The following is a 24,183-nucleotide window of genomic DNA, read 5'->3' as shown; positions in this document are numbered from 1 at the left end:
TTTGCAGTGTGATGTCCATGCCAGTTTCTCAGATTTCAAAATGTGTCACCCGGGGACTGGAAAAGTGGGGACCCATGCCCTCTTTTGAGAACTGCTTCACAAATAAAGTCCCCCCCATAGTAAAAAAGGTAAAGAGACCCCTGACCACTAGGTCCAGTTGTGACCAATTCTGGGGTTGCGGCGCTCATCTCGCTTTATTGGCCGAGGGAGCCGGCATACAGCTTCTGGGTCATGTGGCCAGCATGACTAAGCCGCTTCTGGTGAACCAGAGCAGCGCACGGAAACACCATTTACCTTCCCGCCGGAGCGGTACCTGTTTATCTACTTGCACTTTGATGTGCTTTTGAACTGCCAGGTTGGCAGGAGCAGGGACTGAGCAACGGGAGCTCACCCTGTCGTGGGGATTCGAACCGCCAACCTTCTGATCGGCAAGTCCTAGGCTCTGTGGTTTAACCGACAGCGCCACCCGCATCCCCCCGTATACTATACACAGATTATTCCTACGTAAGTTGGAGAAGCACATATTATTATTAATTGGATTTTTTACTTGCCGTTCACCGTAAGGTCCCAGGGCAGCTAACATCAATTTAAAAATAGAGTATTAAAACCTTTTTTAAAAAATCAAACAAAAAACAGTCAAGAGAAAAGGGTGGCTCCTAAAAAAAATATGCATTTCAGGTATACAAGGCCTGGGAAAGATGTGCAACCCGCTGTTGGGAGCTGCTGTTTCAGAGTTCAGCTTTCCAGGCAAATGCAGGTCAGAAATCTGGATATATTGGGGAGGGGGGAATTATGTGTGAATCATCTCAAGTACCTGCCAAAGGAGGAGCAGGGAAGCAGCTTAGATATTCATTAAACATGGAGCGTGAATAGTCCCATTTTTTATATGTCATCTGCTCCATCTAAATATTCATGGGGCTTCAGGGATAAAAGTAATTAAAGCAGTTAAACTACAGCTAATTAGCCAACTTTCTTTTAATCCTCCTCTGGAAAAAAAGAGAGAATGTTTTACTCCCTCTGAAGACGTGTCCAAAAAAGAAGAAGAGAGAGCGGGGAAAAAACAATCTTCAAAACTGTATTTAGAAGTTTCATGGGAAAGTCAATCTTCCTTTTTTCTTTTCTTTTTTTAACTTGAGGGCCTGTGACTGTAGGCAGCTTGGCCCATTATGCCTCAGGGTACCACAGCATAGCTGGTGTTGCGCCAAAGAGAAAAGGACGTTAATAAGATAGCTTTGAACTGGATGGCTACAGAGTACAGGCGAATTCTCTTTAATTGGTATAAAACGGTGCCAACCCACGAAGCGACGGGTAGTGGAATATCTGCCCAAATGGCAGACAGTGAAGTGCTATACTTCATGAGAGGAGAGACGATAGCCGTCTTCACAGATCTCAAGGGCTGGCACATGGAAGATGGAGCCAGCTTGTTTTCTCCTGCTCCGGAGGGTAGGACTTGAACAGATGATTTCAAGTTACACTACTGAGCAAGGGGGACCCAAGGCCTGTCTTGGTAGAAGCAAGATTTCTACAAGCATCCAGAGATACCCATTTTAGACATCTAGGGCACACCGACAGCCTAAAAAAGACGTTGGACTACAACTCCCATTAGCGCCAGCCATCATGGCCCAGTAGACAGGGATCGTGGGAGTTGTAGTTCAACACCACCTGGAGGTCAGAGGTCCCCATCCCTGGCCTAGCACCTCCACTTAGAAAGATCAGGTAGCAGATAATGGGAAATGGGCTCACCACTAATCCCGAAACACTGGCTGCTTGCAGTCAGAGTAGACAATAATGGGCTGAAGGGTCAACTCCTCTGATCTGGTGTTCCCTACAATACTCAGGATTTATTCACAGGGCCTCCTCAGTTGTGGTCCCAACATACTTTGTCTTTTGAGGACCCCCAAAATCTAGGGCTGGATTTCTACTCTCAGACAGTTCTTCAGTGATATTTTGCAATTGTAGATGAAAGGTGACTTTCTGTTCCATTCGCAATCGTGAGCGTTCTTCGAATTTGATCTTTGATTTTTTTTTATATGCACTGAGTTTTTGTTTGCTTTTTTGGTTACCTTTTTAAAAAGCTCTTAGGGCTCATTAGCTTGCCTGAGTGAGCCTAGACTGCTAACCTATATATGTGATGGTTTTGCCTTGCAATCTCTACATTTTTGGGACGTTGTTTTTCAAATACATATATCCTGATTAGAGTTATAATTCCTTTGTAGTGCGTAAAGGTAAAGGGACCCCTGACCATTAGGTCCAGTCGTGGCCGACTCTGGGGTTGCGGCGCTCATTTCGCTGTATTGGTCGAGGGAGCCGGCGTACAGCTTCCAGGTCATGTGGCCAGCATGACTAAGCTGCTTCTGGCAAACCAGAGCAGCGCACGGAAACGCCGTTTACCTTCCCGCCGGAGCGGTACCTATTTATCTACTTGCACTTTGACATGCTTAGCAAGGCACTAAACCAGGCATAGGCAAACTCCAGCCCTCCAGATGTTTGGGACTACAACTCCCATCATCCATAGCTAACAGGACCAACGGTCAGGGATGATGGGAGTTATAGTCCCAAAATATCTGGAGGGCCGGAGTTGGGCTATGGCTGCACTAAACCTATTACTGCCTTTTCCATTACTCGATCTTTGAACTTGCAAGTTCCTTCTACCATCCCTATATACCCAAAGTGTACACCGACGTTCCAAATTTGGTGCGCTCAGGATGCTTCTGGACTAAAACTCCCGTGACCACTACTCATGCTGTCTAGGGCTGATAAGAGATTCTTATTATAATTATTTACTAAATGTGTATAAACCCTTGGAGTGTCTGGGGTGGTAGGGGAGTGGTAGTAGCTCTGGCAGGGTGTTCCTTCTGGTGTAATATGTTCACATTTTGTAGACTGAGCTCTCACCTGTGGCTTCTAGAAAATGTCAGCATGTGACAGTGGCCACACCCTGGGAATGGCTTTGACTGGCTGGTTAAACCAGGTGAGGGTAGCCAATGGCTCTAAAAGCCTCAGTGAGTTAGGGACTTCCCCTCCAGCAGATTGAGAGGACGAGACCAATAGCGGTTCAAACGGTCAAGAAGGCATTTCCTGCACATGCTGTAGACGCAGCGGTTCTCAACCTGTGGGTCCCCAGATGTTGTTGGGACTACAACCCCCATCATCCCTGAGCTCTGGCCTTGCTTGCCAGGGGTGATGGGAGTTGTAGTTCAACAACATCTGGGGACCCACAGGTTGAGAAAGGCTGCGTAGAGGGAAGTGAGGGGCAGATGATGCTCATCAACCCAGGAAGGTAGCCCATCTAGGAGAAGGAAAACTCTGATCCTAAACCTCTGCTGCCCTGTGGGGTATCTTCAGGAGATGAAAAAGGCTCAGGAGTGAAACCCCACAGAAATCTGGAATGGAGTCCCTAAGACAGTTTGGACGGCACTTTGGACACCTCCTTCTGGCATCTCCTGCAGCCAAGCTGATGTGGTCCAAAGGAAAGTAGAGCAATACGTTTGGCACCAGCCTCCCTAATTAATGATTGGATGATGCCTTGCATGCTGGTGCCATATGTACTGCTCTACTTTCCTTTGGATCACATCAGCAAGGGGGGGGGGTGCGTGTTCTTGATGTCCTGGCAGCCGAGGACCTCCAGACACACTGCACAGGCTCACACCCCAAGGAGGTCACTTTGTGTGTTTTTTTGTTTTTTTAAAAATGATATTTATTACTTTTCGAACAGTTACAACACAACACTACAAACAAAAAAAGAAAAGAAAAAGAACAATAGAAATACAATACAGTGGTGCCTCGCAAGACGGAATTAATTCGTTCCGCGAGTTTTGTCGTCTTGCGATTTTTTTCGTCTTGCGAAGCACGGTGTCGGAAAAGTTTTGGAAAAGCTTCAAAAATCACCAAAGTCTTTAAAAACCTCAAAAAAGGCTACCACACTGCGTTCTATGAGTTGCTCCTCGAAGTCAAGTCGCAACTGTATTAACCGTGTTAAGAAAAAGGAAACAAACTTGCAAGACGTTTCCGTCTTGCGGAGCAAGCCCATAGGGAAAATCATCTTGCGAAGCAGCTCAAAAAACAAAAAACCCTTTCGTCTAGCGAGTTTTCCGTCTTGCGAGGCATTCGTCTTGCGAGGTACCACTGTACAAAAACACTACATAACACATTAACCTAACAAAACAAAACAAAAACAAACAAAAACAATTTAAAAACACCTCAAACATTTTCAATATCTTATCTTTCATTCGCTTATTTCCAACGACCTCCTCACACCTCCCTTTTTGTATTCCACTTCTATTAATTGTTTCAGCAATTCCTTTCCATCTTCCTCTGTTTTCTATCCTATAATTATCTTAACACATTCTTGCCTTGTTTTTTCCTTTAATTTTCTATTGATCTATTTATACTTAATTCCTTATAACATTTCTACTAAAGCCATATAACTTCATTCCAACATTCTTCTAACATTCATTAATTTTACAATATTTCTATAAATAGTCTTTAAACTTTTCCCAGTCTTCTTCCACCAACTCTTCTCCCTGGTCTCGGATCTTGCCAGTCATTTCCGCCAATTCCATATAGTCCATCAACTTCATCCAAGGAGGTCACTTTGGAGCTGGTAACGCAGCAATTTGATTTCACCCTCAGAGGCACTGTCTCTCGAAACAGGCAGGGTGTATATGTACAGTGGTACCTCGGGTTACATATGCATTCAGGTTACATACGCTTCGGGTTACAGACTCCGCTAACCCAGAAATAGTACCTTGGGTTAAGAACTTTGCTTCAGGATGAGAACAGAAATCGTGCTCCGGCGGCAGCAGGAGGCCCCACTAGCTAAAGTGGTGCTTCAGGTTAAGAACAGTTTCATGTTAAGAACAAATTAAGTACTTAACCCGAGATACCACTGTATATGGGACGCGGGTGGCGCTGTGGGTAAAACCTCAGTGCCTAGGGCTTGCCGATCGCATGGTCAGCGGTTCGAATCCCCGCGGCGGGGTGAGCTCCCGTCTTTCGGTCCCAGCTCCTGCCCACCTAGTAGTTCGAAAGCACCCTTAAGTGCAAGTAGATAAATAGGTACCGCTTTATAGCGGGAAGGTAAACGGCGTTTCCGTGTGCGGCTCTGGCTCGCCAGAGCAGCTTCGTCACGCTGGCCACGTGACCCGGAAGTGTCTCCGGACAGCGCTGGCCCCCGGCCTCTTAAGTGAGATGGGCGCACAACCCTAGAGTCGGACACGACTGGCCCGTACGGGCAGGGGTACCTTTACCTTTACCACTGTATATGTAATAATAATAATAATAACTTGCAGTTTTTGCAAGAGGATCCATGCGCCAAATTTCCACCAATGTACTAAACCCACGTGCGATTCAGATAGATCTGCTCCCCTGGTGTGGACTTTAAACCCTTTCGTAACAAGAGGAATTTTGCCAAGGATGACCAAAGGGAAAAGGAAGGCCGCTACCTCCACAATAGCTGCCTGGCAGAAGGAGTTTAGATAAGTGGACTCCCACAACCGCCCTTCACAAGCTGCAGCTACGAAAGTTTCTCTTCTCTCCCCAACTATTATAAAATGCAGAATTCTTTTCTTCCTGGGGTCACCAGCAAGCTTGGGCACTAAATAAAGCACACTGACTAAGGTGCACGTTCCACTGACCTCAGCAGCGTTGTCTCTCCATAAATACGTCTCATCTGCAGTTAGCATGATACCCTTAAGGCTTGGGAGACCAGGGTTCAAATCCCCATCCAAACAAAGCTCACTGGGCCATTTGCCAGCTCTCAACCTGACCTACCTTGTCTGGCTGTTGTGAGGATAAGACAAAGAGTGCTGTTTTGAGCTGCCCCTCTGAGGAAGGGCAGAATACCAATAATAAATAATAATAATACTTAATATACTAGTGCTTAGGACTGCACTGCATGCTCTCACTGGATAGCAAATCTTATTAGCAGAATTTAAGGACATATACAGAAAATTGCACTGTTGGATACCGTACGTAGACAGTGGAATACTTAAATATTTTTGGATTCTGGAATGCATGGTCTTGCCAAGCCAGTCGAAAAGTGCGACACCCCCCCCAAAAAAAATAAGTCAGTCCCGTTGCGTCTGGGGTGGGGGGGGTGTCACCCTTAATCAGGCACAGAATGTCCCAAACCCAGTGGGGCTTCTCCTGCAATCCCAGCCCCCCACTGACCTGGAGGTAAGCCACGCTGAATTGAGCAGGGCTTGCGTCTAAAGGGGCACAGCTGGGATTGCTTGTGAGTAAGCATTCGCGGGGCTTGCAACGACCCTGGCGCCTGCCCCCCTCCCGCTCTGCAGCACCCGAGCCAGCCTTACCTAGCGCCGTGCCCTGGTTCCTAGCAGCCATGATCGGGGCAATTCCGCCTCTCCTTCCAAGCTTCCCGCACTTCCTGCTCTGCGTTTCCTCCTCCTCTTCCTGCTGCCTCAACCCGCCTCCCACAACCCCGTGCAAAGTCCGCGCCGAGTGGTGCAGGGGGCGATGCAAAGTATGCTTGTCGTTTTGCTACGCTTGCAAGCCGGCCTCAATCTTTCGCTGTTCTGCTTTCAAGTGCAACGTTTCCTACTGCTTGTTTGTTTGAATCTGATGTTTGCAGCAGGATCTGCTCGCCCTGCAGCCGGACCGCAGGCAGACTTGACTTGGGAACACGTGCTCCTCATTTGCCATGGGAACCTAGGAAGCTGCCTTTGTGTAAGAGTCAAAACCATCGGTTCTCCACCTTGCTCAGTCTTGTCTGCACTGACTGACAGCAGCCACACACACGGTTTCCAGGCAAGGGTCTTCCCCTTAGTCCTATCTGGAGATGCCGGCCTGGGCTTGAACTTGGGACCTTCTGTATGCAAGGCAATCTGCAAATGTGGCTGTCCCTAAATTGTGGGGATTCTCTCTGCACTTGCAGAAGTGCGTTTAGCACCACGTACAGCTTTCCTCCTATGCTGAAGTGGCACCTCTTTAACCTGGCCTTTGGCACTCGGTGTGTGTGTGTGTGTGTGTGTGTGTGTGTGTGTTTAGGATCCACTTTAGTGCAATTAGTTTCAAACTGAAGTCTGTAAGCCCTGTCTTTGGCAAGAAGATTCCTGCATTGTATTTCTCCAAGGAGTTCAAGGCGGTGTATATAGCGGATGGAACGGGGTTCTGGGTTTCCATCCGACCCCCACCTTGAGCCAATTTCAGGGGGAACACAGGTAGATGGGGGGGAAACCACCCAGCCTCTTGGGCTTGCCAATCAGAAGGTCGACGGTTCAAAACCCTGCAATGGGGTGTACTCCCATTGCTCTGTCCCAGCTTCTGCCAACCTAGCAGTTCAAAAGCATACCAGCACAAGTAAATAGGTACTGCTGCGACGGGAAGGTAAAAGGCATTTCCGTGCACTCTGGCACTTGTCAAGAGTCCTGTGTGCCAGAAGTGGTTTGGTCATGCTGGCCACATGACCTGGAAAAGCTGTCTGCAGACAAAACACCCATTCCCTTAGCCTGAAAGGGGAGATGAGTGCTGCACCCCATAGCCAAATTTGACTGGGCTTAACTGTTCAGAGGTCCTTTACCTTTACAAGAACCCTTGTGCAGGGCTTCCAGACAGAGTTCAGTAGCTGAATCCAGTTGGGAGACCTCAGACACACGGATGATAGGCAAGGTAACATCACACAGCACTAAGCTTGCAGTTTTGTCCCCATTGCGTACAGCGAGTTTCAGCCAAAAGGATAGGCACCATCCTATTGCTGACACACATTTGGTGTAGCAGACCAATGATGGATCGGGTGAGCCAGAAAATCTATTTTAAAAATGTAAGATACATGAGAACACTGCTGTATATATTTCCTTCGAACCATACTCTACAATAAAGCTGATGAACAGCTTTTCCATGGATGTTTCAACTATTAGAAAGCAAGTATAGCTCAACAATATTTTATTGAGAACCCTTTCCTTAGTGGAGTATTGGGGAACTGGTGACCTTTCAGCTGTTTGTTTGCTTGTTTGGTTTGTTTTTTCCTACCCGACCAAGTTAGCTGGGAATAATGGGAGTTGGGAATCCCAACATTAACCGAAATGCAATTCCACCTCTGCCCCAGTGGGACACAGATACCACCACTCATGCAGAACTCATACTGAGATATAAAAACTAGAAGGGAGAATGAGGCAGGAGCAATGTGCAGCGGCTGCGCTACACAACAGCTGAGGAAGGTTAGTACTGAAAAACAGCTGGTCTAGACCTAAGTGGCATAATCACAAAGTCACAGCTCATGTTTAGTTATTTTGATTTGGGACTGCAGAATTTCAGTACTATCCTTGATTGTTGTTTTCTACTGTTCGTCATCCATTGGCACAGTGGTACAAGTTAAAGAACAGCTACACTCTCCGAATTACCCGATGAGATAATTCTACATCTAGATGCTCTTGAACAGGCCCCCAAACCCAGAGTTCCATTAATTCTATGTTCTCAAACTGTGTTTTCGTCCTTTTCCATCTTTTTCACACCTTTCCCCTAAAGTGATAAGCATTTAAATACTCCTACCCAATACTATCCTTTGACTTTTTGGCTTCCCAGCACCCGTTTATTCCTTTAAAAACACTTTTCAGAAACCTTATCAGAATAGAACTATCGTTACCTAGAAGATCAGGGTCTTCTTGGAATGTACAACTTTGGCCACAAATACATGAAGCATCCCAAACACATTAGGATATTTGCAAGCTGCCTGTATAATGGCACTTATGCACATTTAACTTGTGCACTCTCAGTTTTATGCACTTGGCAATAAAAAACAAAAATAAAAAGAAGCAGAAAAGGGGTGGGCATAGAGGAAAAGAAGACTTGAGCAATCCACCCCCCCCCCATTGAACACAGTGTGACTATACACAATTTTGGCTTCACACACAAACCCCGGAACAGAACCCCATATAAGTTGAGTCTCACCTGTATGTATATATGAAAGGCTCATTTATATTTATTCTCCAGTTAATACAGATGGCCCCCTCAAAACCACAACTTTATTCCTATACACCATATGTATAATCTGATGACACACAAAAGACCAAATTTAAATCGGGGGGAAACAAAACTTACTTCTGGTGTAGAAAGCGGATGCTACTGGGAGAAATTAAGATGGAAGATTGGCCCAATATTGTTATTTTAGAGAGAAGGTTGATTAAATAAATTCGCCAAGGTGGAGTGGGGAAAATAAAAGCCTGAAGCAGAAGCGAATTCAGCCACCTACATGCAAAAACTACCAGCAGTCTTAGCAGACTTATCTCATTAAAACCTCAAAAATGCTCAGTGCTGTTAGTGAACAGATGAGTTAGCTTGTACAATTTATAAGCTCTCTAAAGAGGGTTGTTGTAGAGGCATTTTATTTATTTAGATGGTTGAAAACAGATTATTTAGATGTGGTGTACAACAAAAGGGGAAAAAACCAAATCCGCTGTTTTTCCACATAACCCTATCTTTTTGCCAATTCTTTCCACTTTCAGAGAACACTCTACTAGAAGCCATTACATTTCTCCTCAATTATTAACACTATACTGAGTTAACCACAGTTGGAGAAACTGGGTCTCGGCTGCCATGTTACATTCAGACATACAACAGGCAGTGGCGCTAGAAGATAGCGAAAAACCGTTACTGCTCATCTCATTCAATACTCTCAGCTCTCTTGAAAGACAGCCAGTTCCAATACATTCTCATCAATTACTGCCCATCTTTGCCTTGGGGTACAGTGTGCACCCTGGGACGCTGCTGCATTCCACTGCTTCCTTGATTTAGTCTCAAAATGTCCATATGTTGTCATTGTCAGCTGCGAACTTAAGCCTTAACTTCAGGAGTTGTGCTGTAGATGGAATCTGAGTTTTCAGAGCCAAGGTCTTCTGCAGAGTCAAGAAAGGAAACACCGACATAATTAATTTTCAGCAGGCAGATAAATTCATCTACTTTATTCAAGCATTCTGTCACGCAATTATTTCAGGTACTCTTATCTATGCTGAACAAACAGCATTGCACTCATTAAGTGTGCGGCCCAATCATAACTCTGGCAATGCTGTTTTGGCCACAATAGCAGCATCTAGTACATACTTGTCCCCGTTCACTGTTAAAATGGAGGGAAACTTCCCTGCTATGCCTTCTAGACAGCCCTTGGAGCCATCTCAGATCACAAGGAGCTAGCTGCTTCTCTACTGCAACTCGCTTCCCCAAAAGGGTCTTCCTTGCACTCTTTCACTTGGTTTTTGAAGTTCCTGAAGCTACATGGCTAAGCATGGGGTAGGGGGGTATGTGTTAGGATATTTCCGTTCCACCTTAAAAAGGAGCAGGCTTTGTGAGTCACAGAGTCCGCATATTTCCTGTTCACAGGATGTTTCTGTTGTGGCTATGCTTTCGTTTCTCTCTCTGTGCCAGAGACACCGAAGCAGGCAGTCATGTTTTCTTTGTTCTGACCAACGCTGAATAAAAATTGTAAATAATGCTCTCTTGCGTGCATCTTTCGCTGTGCGTTATCTGCTGATAGAGCGTGCATCAGCTCTGGAATGTGGCAAGCTATTTCTGGAGCTTGTGTCGCTAATTGCTGATACTGCGTGTCTACGGGAGATCGATGGACGTCCAGAGGCGACGTGCAGTCATGATGGACTTTGTCTCCCTGGCAGTATCCCAACAGTATGGACCTCTACTATGTAGTGTTTGAACATTTCACAGTGGTTCCTATTCCACACCCACAACCCGCTTCCCCCAACTGACTTAACACACTACACCGTAAAAACATATGTTGTGGCCATTATCTAAATTACTCTGGCCAGCACAGCTGTCAGCTCATTACCTAGGTCTTCCTCCGCAGTTCCTGGAAGGTTGGCCTTTGATTTCGCCAGCTCTACAGCTTCTTCTTCTACAGAGAAAGAAAACAGAGTCCTCTTTTTGTATGCTCAAACATGCCAAACTTTGTTGTAAAAAGCATCAATGTCTGCTGCAGAACTGCAGGAATTCTGCAATTCACCAAGCAAATGGCATCACTGATTTTCTGTATTTGTTGAATTCACCAGTGTGCTTTTCCATTATACGAATACTATGCTTTATGAGCCAATTTTAAGTAACTCATTGACGTGATCAAAAGGTGGCTTGGCGTCCTCTTCCAATTTTGGAAGGCCAAGAGCAGCAAAAATAAATTTTTAAAAAATCAGGAATTAAAGTGAAGTATGTATACTTCTAAGGAAGTAAAGCTTTGTCCAGCGTGCACCCACTTCCTCAAGAGGCTCACACAGCAGTAAGTGCTAATCCATAGCACACACAAAAACCAACCAAAGAGAAAACTAAATGTTAAGCAGGAAGATTAAGCTCTATCTAGACTTCTCACCCACAAGTCTGTTGCGTGGGCAGATTTGTTTCAATTCTTTGGTGTAAAGGAGAGCATGTAAACCCACACCTGCTCTATAAACAGGGACAGTCCAGAGGTTTACCACCTAGGCCTTAACGGATAACAGTTTAAAGATGTTCTGCTGGTTTGCAATTCAGTAAGATGCCACCAAGCTATTCAAGTAATGGAGTAAGATTATTACTATAAAACTGCGCTGAAAATATTAGCTTCTTGGATTTTACAGTGCACTTTTGTTCCACCAGTTCTTACCAGGGATCACACATTTCCAGAGACCATATGTTTTCCCGACTGTTGTCTGCCACAGTCTTAGCGTTCCATCCTCAGAGCCACTAGAATACAACTCTCCATCTGGGCTAAATCTGACACAGTGAATAGGCCCAAAGTGCCCCTTGTAAGATTCTGCAGGGAAATGACAAATCAATGAATTTCCAGGCAACAAGGAATGCATGTGCTTTAACATGTAGGCTTAGGAATTCAGGAAGAAAAATAATCTCTTGGTTCCTTAGCGGTTGGGTTTTGTAAATGAATTTACCGGTCCAAGTCATAGGACAATAATGAGGCCCCGACTGTTTATAACATGAAGAAGCCCCCACCTACTTTGTGTGATATGGAGAGGTCATCCACCACTAAGGGTATGGCTTGCCACCCAAACGTGGATGTGATACTGCAGCAACCACAAAGTTTCCTTGAACATTTTACTCTCAGCATGGAAACATCAAAAAGAACTGCCTGCAGCTATCAGAGGGTCACTAGAATCAGAAACTCAAGCTTCAATCTGGGCACTTGCTTAGCTTGAGATATTCCTTACCCAACAGCTATGCACAGAAGACAACCTGCGAGGCCAAACATTAGAAGGCTAAAAAGTTCCCAGAACATGAATAATTCTTAGTCAACACTTGAGCCACTTTGCAAGCTCTTAGATTTCATTTCCCCTTGGCCTGGCTACATGCCTCCTACTGGTCAGAAGTTGTTGCCAGGGAATGTACTGTATTTTTCGCTCTATAGGACGCACTTTTCCCCTCCAAAAATTGAGGGGAAATGTGTGCGTCCTATGGAGCGAATGCAGGCTCCTTGGCTTCAGCGATAGCAACATTAAGCCTCCGAAGCGCAGAGGGAGCGCTCCCTCCGTGCTCTGGAGGCTTCGCGTTGCTTTCGCTGAAGGCTGGAGAGCGAGAGGCGTCGGTGCGCACCGACCCCTCTCGCTCTCCAGGCTTCAGGGATAGCCGCGCACAGCCCCTCCGGCAGGGAGAGGCTGCATGGGGCTATGGCTTCTTTAGGTGCGCCCTATGGTCCAGTGCGTCCTATGGAGCGAAAAATACAGTACTTCTTTTGGGTTTCCCTTACCTCCCCACTAAATAGTATGCACAGGATTCCCCCCATTCCTCTTGCACCCCATTTCTTCCAGCAGCCAGCACTGAATAAAAGACATGAGTGTAGGGAAAGACCACCTCAGTAGGGAACGATTGGGAAGTAACAAGAGATGGATGCGCATCACTTTTGTCTCTTTGGGATCTTAGCCATACAAAGACTGATCAACTTGGTTATCTGGACAGCAATTACAGTCAGGGTCAAATTTAACTAATCCTATTAAAGCCTGAAGTGCAATGAAAAATCTGAGGAGGTTTGTGAAAGTGAGCCTATACACATACACACAGACCAAGAGAAGGAAAATGAAATGTGGCTTTATAACAATGGCTTAGGAAGTTACCGTCTCTTCATTATACTGATTGCGAGAAAACCTGAAGGCTCCAATCTTTGGAATGACCAGTTAAGCAGGTTTTATATTTTAACAAGAATGCAAATGATAAAAACATGCTCTGGAGGTATTTCGAAACCTGTTGGAACGTACCTAGTTCTTCACCAGTATTATAATCATACTTATAAAGTTTAAAGTCCTCGCCACCCGCAACTAGACATTCTTTCTCAGGGTGAAGGGATGCAGAATTAATTGTTGCAGGAGCCTCAAAGGATTTAATCTGTTCCAGACTAAAGAAGGGAAGGAAAAGGCATTAAAAGCTAGAACTGGACTCTCCACAGAACCATATACCAATGCATTAAACAAATCAAACCCACAAAAGGTGGAATTCCATATAGAGGACTTTCACCCACTTACTAAGCCAGGGTCTTCTCAAATTTTTCTGCCTGTTCTAGCAATAGTAATATTTTGTGCTAGTTGTTGTATGATTAACTGGATTTTTATGGCTGCAATTCATTGTATATTACCAGGCCTTTAATTGGCTGATTTAGTGCCACTCTCATTTTGGGTGTTTTTAGTGCTTTGTGGTTTATACTGATGTGTTTTTGCTATGTTTATGTTTTGGCAGCAGGTTCAGAAATTATGATTTAAAAGCAAGGTAAGCTTTAAAATTAAGTAAGATGAAACCATTTCACTCACAGGAGAAAAACCAAGGTTGTGAAAGTTTTCCAATCTGAATTATGAACTGCACGTCCTTAATCAAGACTACAGAGACTTTCTTCAGAATTCAAAGAACTAAGGATTATATCCAATGCTAGTTCTCAGAGCAGACCCATTGAAATTAATGGTTGATCAATTTCAATGGGTCTCCTCTGAAAAGAACTTAAGTTAGATAAAACATGAAGTATTTTTGAAGGGATATATATTAGATCTAGTATGGCAATATACACACACTTCTCATCTGTTTACGCTACTCCAAAAAGTTGCCAATTAAGTTTGTTTCTTTCAGAACTAACCACATCAAAAACTCAACTTACGTTTCTGCACTGTGGAAGGCGATTGTTTTTCCATAGGTGATTACTATTATCTCCCCTTCTGGAATATATTCCATACTGCTGACAGACATAGCAACATTTATTGCCTTTATTTCTGTATATGTATTTCTGTCCCAGAGTCTGCATCAGAGATACAAAGGTAAAAATCTGTTTAGCTTATCACAAGACCAGCGCCATAGGTTAGATCCCCAAAGCCCTTTGGGTCGCATGCTTCCCTGCACCGTCATCACCTCCCCCAAGACATTTACAGTATGGCTTAAGAGCATTTCACGGTTTCCCTCCCAAGAAGCTCTGTGATTCTTCTTGCTTCTCAGCCTGGCAAACAAACTGCAGCTTTTTATGAACTTAAGCATTGTATACCTTATGTAAATCCAGCAATATTTAAGTCTGTCCTTTCCTGGTGCAGGGTACTGTATTGTGAGACATATACTCTGCTGAATAGATCAGTCAATAGAGCATGAGACTCTTAACCTCAGGGTTGTGAGTTTGAGCCCCACACTGGCGGGGGGGTGGGAATCCTGCACTGCAGGGGGTTGGACTAGATCAGTGTTCCCCAACCTTGGGCCTCCAGCTGTTTTAGGACTACAATTCCCATCATCCTTGACCACTGTTCTTGCTAGCGAGGGATGATGGGAGTTGTAGTCCAAAAACAGCTGGAGGCCCAAGGTTGGGGAACACTGGACTAGATGACTCTTACGACTCTTTCAACTCTACAATTCTATGGTTCTAGGACAGAGCACACTAGCCGAAAAGCTAATTATATATATATATTTGAATTCAAAAGAGGGCCCTATAATGAACACCAAATCCAGAAACACAAAAGGCAGCTCTGGCGAAAGGGAGATATTTGTTCCTTCCTACCTGACAGTTTTGTCATCTGCTGAAAGGATCTGTCTGTCATCACTGCTCCACAGAGCCTTTTTAATCCCAGACGTGTGGCCGCTGACGATTTGAGGGTCTAAACAGTAAGGGAAATACTGTGTTATTTCAAAAGATCTCTTCTAGCCATGCGCATCATCAAGGTAGTTTTCTCTACATGACTTACAATCAATACCAAGCAGATTTACTGAGAGAATAGTGGCAATACATGTAAGCACTACACATGAGATATTTTATTTCCCTGCATATAACTACATCGTGTAATTGCAAAGGGCTGCGAGAAACGATCTTCAGTGCAAATTCCCAAATTTATTGTGACAGGAATGAGCTGCAGTAGCTGCAGCATAACCACAAGTAGATCAGAAGCATACAGGGCAACCAAAGCAGTTTGTACCAAAACCAGGCATATACCCTAATTGAAATGGATCTAGAAAATCAAGTTTCCTCCTAGGGCGGCTAGATCTGGTCCACAACCATTCGCTCAAGAACATGGCCCAAGAAGGGGAGATTAACGACTGGCTGGTAGTTACTTAAGATTTTCCAAATTCAGGGTTTCTTGAGTGATTTTCTGAGCACCTTGTCCACATCCTTGACTTACTAGCTGAAACTCACCCAACACAACAGGGCCAGACACCCCTTGAGATTCATCTGCTACAACAGCATAGTCAAGATTCCGGCTGATGCAACAGGCTTGTTCTCAAAATGCTTTACAAACAAATCACAGTGAGCTACAGTCGGTTCCACCACCTCCTTCGGACCATACTGTGAGAGGATCCACGCTACCCAGAAAGCTCTGTTGGACATCATCATGAGGCAGAAATGGAAGAAGCACAGTATACTTTCTTTGCTGCCTTCACTGCCACACACAGCAGGGTGTGAGGACTAATAAGTAAGGAGGTACCCTTACCCTACCCCAATCTCTAATGCAGCCTAGACCAAAACACACTTTTTGGGGGGTGAGAAGAAGGGAGTGTTTTGCAAGGAAAGGCAACAGCTTGCAAAAGGCAGGAAAGGTAAAGTGTTTCCTCCATTACCTTTACTGGCAAAAACGACTTGTCTCTTCCTCCCATCCCCATCGCTTCTGCACACCCCACACAAGTATTTTGACAAATGGGTGGGACACCCACCTGTCAATCATGTGACATCAGAACAATGGGATTGACAGCTGGGTTGTTCTGCCCACCTGTCAAAGCTGGTCTGCGAAGAGGCTCCCCAACCCTGAAATAGTGTAACCGGATGCAAAAGAATTTCAAAAAGAAATTATAATAATTAGTTTCACCTACTAACAGTAAAAACCCACCTGCCTCTGGCTTGCTTAAGTCATAGATACGCAACAGTTTATCTTGCCCACCTGTCAGCAGGTAATTGCTGTCCTAGAACAGAAAACGAAAGCCATTGTTTTCATTGGTGCAACAGTAATTAAACATCACTACTTTTAGAAACTGGTTTTTAAAAGCAGTACTATTTCATTTATCATTATTTTATTTAATACTAATAAAATCAGTACTAGTTAGGAATATGAAGCTGTTCGTATGATGCCCTTGAGAAAAACACAGGCAAACAAAGGCAGGCATTCAGCCCTGAAACAAAGATATTTAGTGTCTGTTTTACCTGAGTAAAGTCCACAGATTTGACAATGTGCTTGTGGGCTAAGGTGATTATTTCATCTCCCGAAACACCATCCCACACTTTGCTGAAAGGAAAAAAACATAGCTATTGATATGATATATTCCAGACTTAAAATAATGCTTTTACACAGCTCTTAAAAAATTGAGACACTGGGGCGGGCGGGGAGATTCAAGTGAGCTGCAAATGTAGTAGTAAAGAACAGTGTAGGTTTTGGTGTTAGATACAAGACTTTCACTTACGCAGTGAAATCTGCAGCTGCTGTAGCTGCTTTAGTGGCATCTTTATTCAAAGTGGCACCCCAGACAGCTCCTTTGTGACCCAGAAATGTTCCAATCCAATCTCCTGTGTCACCCTGGCGAAGCATAGGTTTCCCATCTAGACAAAAAGAAGTAAAACATAGAAGTTTAGTTTATCAACCAACAATCTATATCAAATAATCATACAAAGAGTATCTGTGAAATTAGGATTCAGGAGAGATTATCCAGCAAGAGGTTTGGGCAAAACCCATTGTAGGCTTCCGTGGTCATCTATATATATGTCACTATTCTTCTATATGAACTTCACTCATCAAAGAACACTTGCTTTTACACAACCACTTATTTACAGAAGGAAAAATCAAGGCAAGATCATGTGGAGGACTGACAATTCATATTCAACCTCTGATTTAAATAAATGTTCAGGTGGTAAATCAGAGGTTGAAGGTAGGTTATTCCAGGATGATGGATCATACCTACTACCCCTCAGTTGCCAGGGGGTGGGGAATCACCTATGATCTTTTAAGGCAGCACTGCAAATAAGTTTATGGAAATGTTTGGAAACTTGTCTCTTTTCTCAGGTTGACAGATTCAACATAGTTTTATATGTGCAGAGTGGAGATGGGAGGCACCAGGAATTTCTGCTCCATTGGCCCCAACAAATCCCAATGGCTTTGTCTGTCTGCTTGCAAGAGCACCAAGCAAAAAAGTTAATTGAAAGGCCACAATCCATTATAGGATTTAGGGGTGTTTCAAGCTCAATTAAGCATGTTTAATCCAGCACTGAATGGTGGCTCAAGTGCCCAGTGTATAATGGATATGCATGTACTTTTTATATAAAAAAATTGTACCATAATGGAACTAATACATCAACAATATTTGGAAGGCTCTGGTGGCCCTTGCATCATTTAACAGTGTAACAATAAACTTTAAAGACTCAAAGCATTAGACACAGCTTTCCCAGACAATACCCTATCCAGGCACTGGCCAGCTTGACTTCAGCAATGTTTCTGAATGATTTAGTCGAGATTCCTGCATCACAGGGGGTCGGACTAGATGACACTAGAATTCCTTCAACTCTACAATTCTATGATTCTATAACCAGAACCATGGTATGCATATAGTTAAATGTTAGGCACAGACACATTATGTGCCAAGAGATAAATAAAGTGACTAACAAAATGGTTTATTGTTGTCTCCATAATACCATCTACATCCATTACAAACATCAGCTTCAACAGGTCTCTACCCTCAAGGGCCTTACAATCTGGAAACAGAAACAACAGAGTAAAGGGAATGCAGGTACAAAGAGGGTGTAGAAGCATTATTATTTACACACACTCCAGCTTAACAGCTTTCCCTGTGAAGGATGTACCTTAAGCACAAACATGACTTGGAGGACCCACTTCTTAAATATTAACACAACATGGCATTTGGGCAAGGAGGCTGTTCCAAAAGCTTTCCCAGAAAAGCAAGGATCTGAAAGTAGCAAGTAGTATGGCCACAGACAAGGCAGGAAAAGGAGAACAGGGGAGAGGAATTGCTTTCATTAAAAGTAAAAGTTTTCTTGCAGCCATTTCGGTTCAATGTACCTTATACCCAAGATAAAGTATAAACCGCTGCGGTATTGTTCCAGTAATGTTTGATTCAACACTTATAGACTCGCAGAACTGTAGTCAGAAGGGACTCTCGAGGGTCACCTAATCCAACCCACTGCAACGCAGGAATGTTTTTGCCCAGCATGAGGCTCGAACCCACAATCCTGTGATTAACAGCCTCATGTAAGTGTATACAGATGTTTTGGGGGAGGTTGGTAAGTCAAGCAGCATAAAAGAAAGATAGGACTGTGGACACACCTAGGCATGAAGCTTTGTTAAGAAAGATTCTGTTCCCAGATCTGAAGGCTCCCTTAAAGCAGCAGATTGAAATGAAATGAAATACTTTATTGTCACTTGTACAACTTGTATACAAAACAAAAAAAATTCCTTCCAGTAGCACCTTAAAGACCAACTTGTATACAGTGAGATTACACGAGCACCCCCCCCCACTCAGCTCTCTTAGTCTTAATTCCCCTCGTTTACTGACGCACACCCACTAAACCCAAAAGTCAGTTGCATATTATTAATAATAGAATTTGTACACCACTCTTCATCCATAGATAGCAGGGCGGTTCGCAGCCTAATTTTCCGAATACCTGTACATAAAAACTTGAGATTATTATTATTATTATTATTATTGAAACAGGCGCGAGAGATAATTCGCGGTATTATTTCCATGCCTGCCACCCACCGACCCCTCGCAAAGAAGCCCCCGCCGGCCCCTCGCCTCACCCTTGCAGGCGCTGATGAGGAAGTACCCGTAGGGGGTGATGCCGCTGAAGGCCAAATCCACCACAGGCCGCGTGTGGCCGGAGCACGTCAGCGGGGTCTGTCTCATCGCCATGGCGGCGGCGGGAGGGAAGGAGCAGCGGGGGGAGAGGACGAGGAGGGCGACGCGAGGAAGGGCGAGGGGAGAAAAGAGGCCGCGGGAGGGGCGGAGAAGGCGGCCACGCCGGGGAAACGCCGCTCGCCCACAGCCACGCGCAACACTCTAGCCGCCAAGGGAAGGAGGGAGGGATAAGACGACGCCGGCGCCGGAAGCGACGTCGTCAGAAATGGCCGCTGACGGAAGTCCGCGCCCAGGTCGAAGGGAACCATAGCGACGCTTCCGGTTTCGCCCTAGAGCACCATAGAGTTTCGGGGATGGAGCGGCGCTCCTGCTCTCTAGCTCTATATTTGTATATTTTAGATGACCAAGGGATATATATGAATCGTAGAAATATGGATTAAAGAAATATGAATGTAGCGTTGGAATGGACCCCGAGGGTCCTATGTTCCAGCCAGGGATAGGTACAGGATTCGAACCCGCAACATATCATATATATATAGCTCGCCATCATTTTAAACCCGGAGCTAAGAAAGTGGAAGAAATAGGAAAGCGACTGTTGGGATTAACCCCCCCCCCCCAGTTCCATTTGTGAGGCTGTTTCTTTAAGAGGGGGAGGAACCCTCCTCAGGCCCCTGTGGGCCCATTGGGCGCACACCGCCGTACGTACTCTGACGCAACAGGTTGAAGCAAAGCGAAGGATGAGATAGGGTCCTCATGTGGTTGGGAGGACTGTACCACTTCAGCCTACAGCTGCGGGGAAAATACTGTACAGTGGTGCCTCGCAAAACGAAATTAATTCGTTCCGCAAGTCTCTTCATCTTGCGAGTTTTTCGTCTTGCGATGCACAGTTTCCCATAGGAATGCATTGAAAATCAATTAATGCGTTCCTATGGAAACCGACTTCAGACCAGGTCCGGGGACAGTATGTCCCCCGACCTCTTCTGAAGGCTGGGGGGGGGGGGGACAAGGGCTTTTCTTCCCACCCCCAGCATTTTAAAAAACCCCGGGACAGCGGAGGACTTCTCCGCTGTCCGGGGCGATCTTAAAATGCTGGCGGGCGGCATTTTAAAATCGCCCCGGGACAGCGGAGGACTTCTCCGCTGTCCGGGGCGATTTAAAAGCCCCTGGGAAGGCAGGCAGGGGGGACAAAGACTTTTGCCCCCCGCCAGCCTTCAGAAGAGGTCCAGGACCTCTTCTGAAGGCGGGCGGGGGGCGAAAGTCTTTGCTCCCCCCCGCCTGCCTTCAAAAGCCTTCCGGGACAGCGGAGAAACGCGCTGCGTTTCTCCGCTCTCCCGGGAAGGCAGGCAGGGGGGAACATATTTCCATAGGGAAATTCGTTTTGCGAAGCGCCTCCAAAACGGAAAACCCTTTCGTCTAGCGGGTTTTCCGTCTTGCGAGCCGTTCGTCTTGCGGGGCACCACTGTATGTTAGCAATTCCTTGCATTAAGAACAAAAAGTTGACATATATTGTTTGTTTAACCCATTTATTCATTCATCTTTCAAAATGCAATCTTTCCTGGCTGAAACATGAACAATTCTCAAGGGCAGCTTAACATGAAAGAAAACGCAAAAGCAATTAAAATACCAGTTAAAGGTGGTTAGGGGGTCAAGGTAGGACTGGAGAGAAGCCAGGGTCAAATCCCTCACAGAGCAGCCTTGAGCCGCTTGCTTTATCTCAGCCTAACCTACATCATAGGGTTGTTGTGAGCATAACAAGTAGACTAAAATACTAAAGCAGCTGGGGGGGGGGGGTTGCTTTTGTTTTACTTTCCCCAAGTCACAAAGTACTGTATTCACATTCTCACAACACCTTTGTATGTTGATTGGGTCAGGTTGATCATTGGGGTTGGGGGGGCGGGGATTATTGTTGTTTTAAATGAGAAATGTAACTAAATGATTGTGGCTGCACTGTTATGCCCAGCTTCCTGGGAGTAAGTACTTCTGAGCATAGCAGGTGTCTTCACCCTTTAAAAACCTAGGACCCACCACCCTGAGAACCTCAGACTTATTTATCCAATAAATAACTCAAACCTGCATTTTGGGAGCCCATTTCTTAATCTTTCACCATTTATTTGCATAGGTTGTGGTCTACCTTGGATCAGGCCACAACCCACTGGTTCTGTCCCCAGACCCGCCAGTTGAAGTCTAGTGATGTATAGCATTGCATGGTGAATAAGTAAACAGATTCATTTAAACCTTTCACTACCCATTTATCTATTATTTCACCCAAGGGGAGGACATTTCAATTCCCTTCAAGTGCCCCCCCACCCCCGCTTCAGCCTCTTGAGACATGCAATCTATTTTTGTTGACTTCAAGTGCCATCTGAGAATTGTGTCTGATTTAATTAGTGGAGCTGTCTTCTTAAATTTTTAAAAGGCCCTTGGGTTGACTATTATGGAGAACTGCGTGGTGCAGCCTCCGAGAGGGAAAAGAATAAAATCCAAGGTCGGCAAAGCTGACTTTGTAGGAAAACTTGAAGTAAGCAGTGCAAACTACGCAGCCTGAACAGCAGTGGTAATGCAGAGCAATCTGTGTGCTCCTCAAGAAAGTTTGATTTGATTATTCCCACCAGTTGGCTTGTAATTTAATTTTCTGTGCAATTGGCCTACAATTTGCCCTGTAGGCAAAGCCGCCATATGATATCCAGTTGGGGAGATATAAACCTCCTAATAGTCAAAGGAAAGTCATAAATAATATCAGAAGCACAAATGGAAAGACAGAGCCCTGGAGATAACAGGCTCATTAACATTGGGCTATAGTAAAAACCATGCCTATCTGGCTGCTTTAAACCTATTAAAAATCATTTATTCATTCACTGCATTTATACCCCATCTTTCCTTCCAAGCAGCTCAAGGCAGTGTACATTGTTGTTGTTGTTTAGTCGTTTAGTCGTGTCCGACTCTTCGTGACCCCATGGACCAGAGCACGCCAGGCACCTCTGTCCTCCACTACCTCCCGCAGTTTGGTCAAACTCATGCTGGTAACCTCAAAAACACTATCCAACCATCTCGTCCTCTGTCGCCCCCTTCTCCTTGTGCCCTCCATCTTTCCCAGCATCAGCGTCTTCTCCAGGGAGTCTTCTCTTCTCATGAGGTGGCCAAAGTACTGGAGCCTCAGCTTCATGATCTGTCCTTCCAGTGAGCACTCAGGGCTGATTTCCTTCAGAATGGATGCGTTTGATCTTCTTGCAGTCCATGGGACTCTCAAGAGTCTCCTCCAGCACATAGTTCTCCCTATTTTTTCCCTCACAACAACCCTGTGAGGTAGGTTAAGCTGAGAGACTGTGACTCACCCAAGGTCACCCAGTGAGCATCATGACCTGGTGGGGCTTCGAACTCCCCTCTCCCAGGTTTTAGTCCAACAATCTACCTACTACACCACACTGGCTCTAGAGATACTACAGTGGTACCTCGGGTTACATACGCTTCAGGTTACAGACTCCGCTAACCCAGAAATAGTACCTTGGGTTAAGAACTTTGCTTCAGGATGAGAACAGAAATCGTGCTCTGGCGGCACGGCAGCAGTGGGAGGCCCCATTAGCTAAAGTGGTGCTTCAGGTTAAGAACAGTTTCAGGTTAAGAACGGACCTCCGGAACGAATTAAGTTCTTAACCCGAGGTACCACTGTACTGTAGTGTTTATCCTTGAACAAAATGTGCCCATCGCCACTAGATGGTGCTCTACCTATCATGTTGGACACCAATTCGTTTTCTGCTTGGAATGTACAAACAGTTGTATGTTTCTGTTACTCATATGTGATTTATATATTGCATGGTTTAATCTGCTTTGGTTGACCTACTGCCCTCTAGACAGGTGCAAGCAGGATAGGAACAAAATGAGGAAATGCTGGGTCTTCCATCTCTCTGCTTCACCCGTTTGCTTTCTTCTCCTTATTAAAGCAGGCGATCTTCGTCAACAAGAGTGGCTCTGACAACAACTCATAAGAAGTAACCACTGCAGTGTAGGAACTGCCAGCCTTACGCCTGACCTCAAGTCAGCTACTTGGTGATAACACACTGGAGCAGCAAAGCCACAGTCACATTAATTCACCTAACAGCGAATGCCAAAGGAACTTCCCACAGGAAACACGAACAGGCCTTATGCCTCAAATGTCTCACACCTGGTTTTCATTAAGATGATAAACTTGGTCCTGGGCTGTACCACTTCACAGTGGTAGGGCTGTTCATGTGATTGAAAGCTCCCTTGTTGGCCAAATGGTGCCAAAGAAGGACAGAACCTTGTTTATGTACGCGACAACAGCAGCAAGAATACTCATCGCAAAACACTGGAAGACACAAGATTTGCCCACTTTGGAAGAATGGCAGATGCAAGTGATAGATTACATGGAACTGGCAGAAATGACTGGCAGAATCCGAGACCTGGGAGAAGAGACAGTGGAAGAGGACTGGAAGAAATTTAAAGACTATTTACAAAGATATTGCAAAATGACTGAATGTTAAAATGATGCAGGAGATAAAGATAATATGGCATTAGTGATAAAGCTGAAAGGAATATGAAAAAGTACTGTATAAGAAATAAGGGTGAAAAAAGTTAGAATAACATTATGTCAGAACTAAACGAAATGATACGAAGGGAAAAACTGGTGACATAATAGTTGAAATGTATAATATATAATAAGATTCAAAAGAGGGTAAGATATTGCTGAATATGATTTTGTAAAAGAGAACACAGAAAAGGGAGATGTGAGGAACTCAGGAAAGAGGGTTATGAAGGTAACAAGCTAGAAACAGGATTTTTATGTTTTTCTTTTCTTATGTATTTCTATGTATTTTCTTTTGTATTTTCTACGTATGTGAAATTTGTTTAATTGTTTAAAAATTTCAATAAATATCTTTTTTAAAAAAAATGAAAGCTCCCTCATTGCCCAAATTGGGGCTT

General features: G+C 44.8%; 2 protein-coding genes across 3 annotated transcripts in view; both read right to left on the bottom strand.

Annotated features, from left to right (window-relative positions):
- The window catches only part of DERA (deoxyribose-phosphate aldolase), a 48,516-nt gene extending 42,083 nt beyond the window's left edge, over positions 1 to 6,433 (bottom strand). The window contains exon 1 of one of the 2 annotated variants that reach the window (XM_028746292.2): positions 6,315 to 6,433. In XM_028746292.2, the coding sequence (XP_028602125.2) occupies positions 6,315 to 6,345 (31 nt within the window). In that variant the 5' untranslated portion in view covers positions 6,346 to 6,433. Of the gene's footprint in view, positions 1 to 6,171; positions 6,263 to 6,314 lie in introns of those variants that run through there. The other variant, XM_077935249.1, reaches the window with a different exon arrangement.
- A 2,481-nt stretch (positions 6,434 to 8,914) lies between these two features.
- Positions 8,915 to 19,491, bottom strand: STRAP (serine/threonine kinase receptor associated protein). Its single transcript, XM_028746535.2, has 10 exons — positions 19,188 to 19,491; positions 16,843 to 16,978; positions 16,586 to 16,667; positions 16,275 to 16,347; positions 14,957 to 15,053; positions 14,078 to 14,215; positions 13,194 to 13,330; positions 11,594 to 11,743; positions 10,793 to 10,858; positions 8,915 to 9,851 (listed from the first exon to the last, which is right to left on the bottom strand). Exons 1-10 carry the CDS (start codon positions 19,297 to 19,299, stop codon positions 9,790 to 9,792), a joined length of 1,053 nt encoding a protein of 350 aa, XP_028602368.1. The 5' UTR covers positions 19,300 to 19,491; the 3' UTR covers positions 8,915 to 9,789.
- Positions 19,492 to 24,183: the final 4,692 nt, after the last annotated feature.

The sequence above is a fragment of the Podarcis muralis genome, chromosome 10 (assembly GCF_964188315.1).
Source record: "Podarcis muralis chromosome 10, rPodMur119.hap1.1, whole genome shotgun sequence".
Taxonomy (NCBI): Eukaryota; Metazoa; Chordata; class Lepidosauria; order Squamata; family Lacertidae; genus Podarcis; species Podarcis muralis.
The sequence above is the reverse complement of the archived record's forward strand: the minus strand, read 5'-3'. Positions and strand labels throughout refer to the sequence as shown.

Coding starts and splice junctions, on each gene's coding strand:
- STRAP (XM_028746535.2), bottom strand. CDS start 19,299: ATGGCGATGAGACAGACCCCGCTGACGTGCTCCGGCCACACGCGGCCT. Junction 16,348..16,585: donor AATCTGTGGACTTTACTCAG/GTAAAACAGACA, acceptor TTTCTGTTCTAG/GACAGCAATTACCTGCTGAC. Junction 10,859..11,593: donor CTGGAAATGTGTGATCCCTG/GTAAGAACTGGT, acceptor CTTTCTCTGTAG/AAGAAGAAGCTGTAGAGCTG.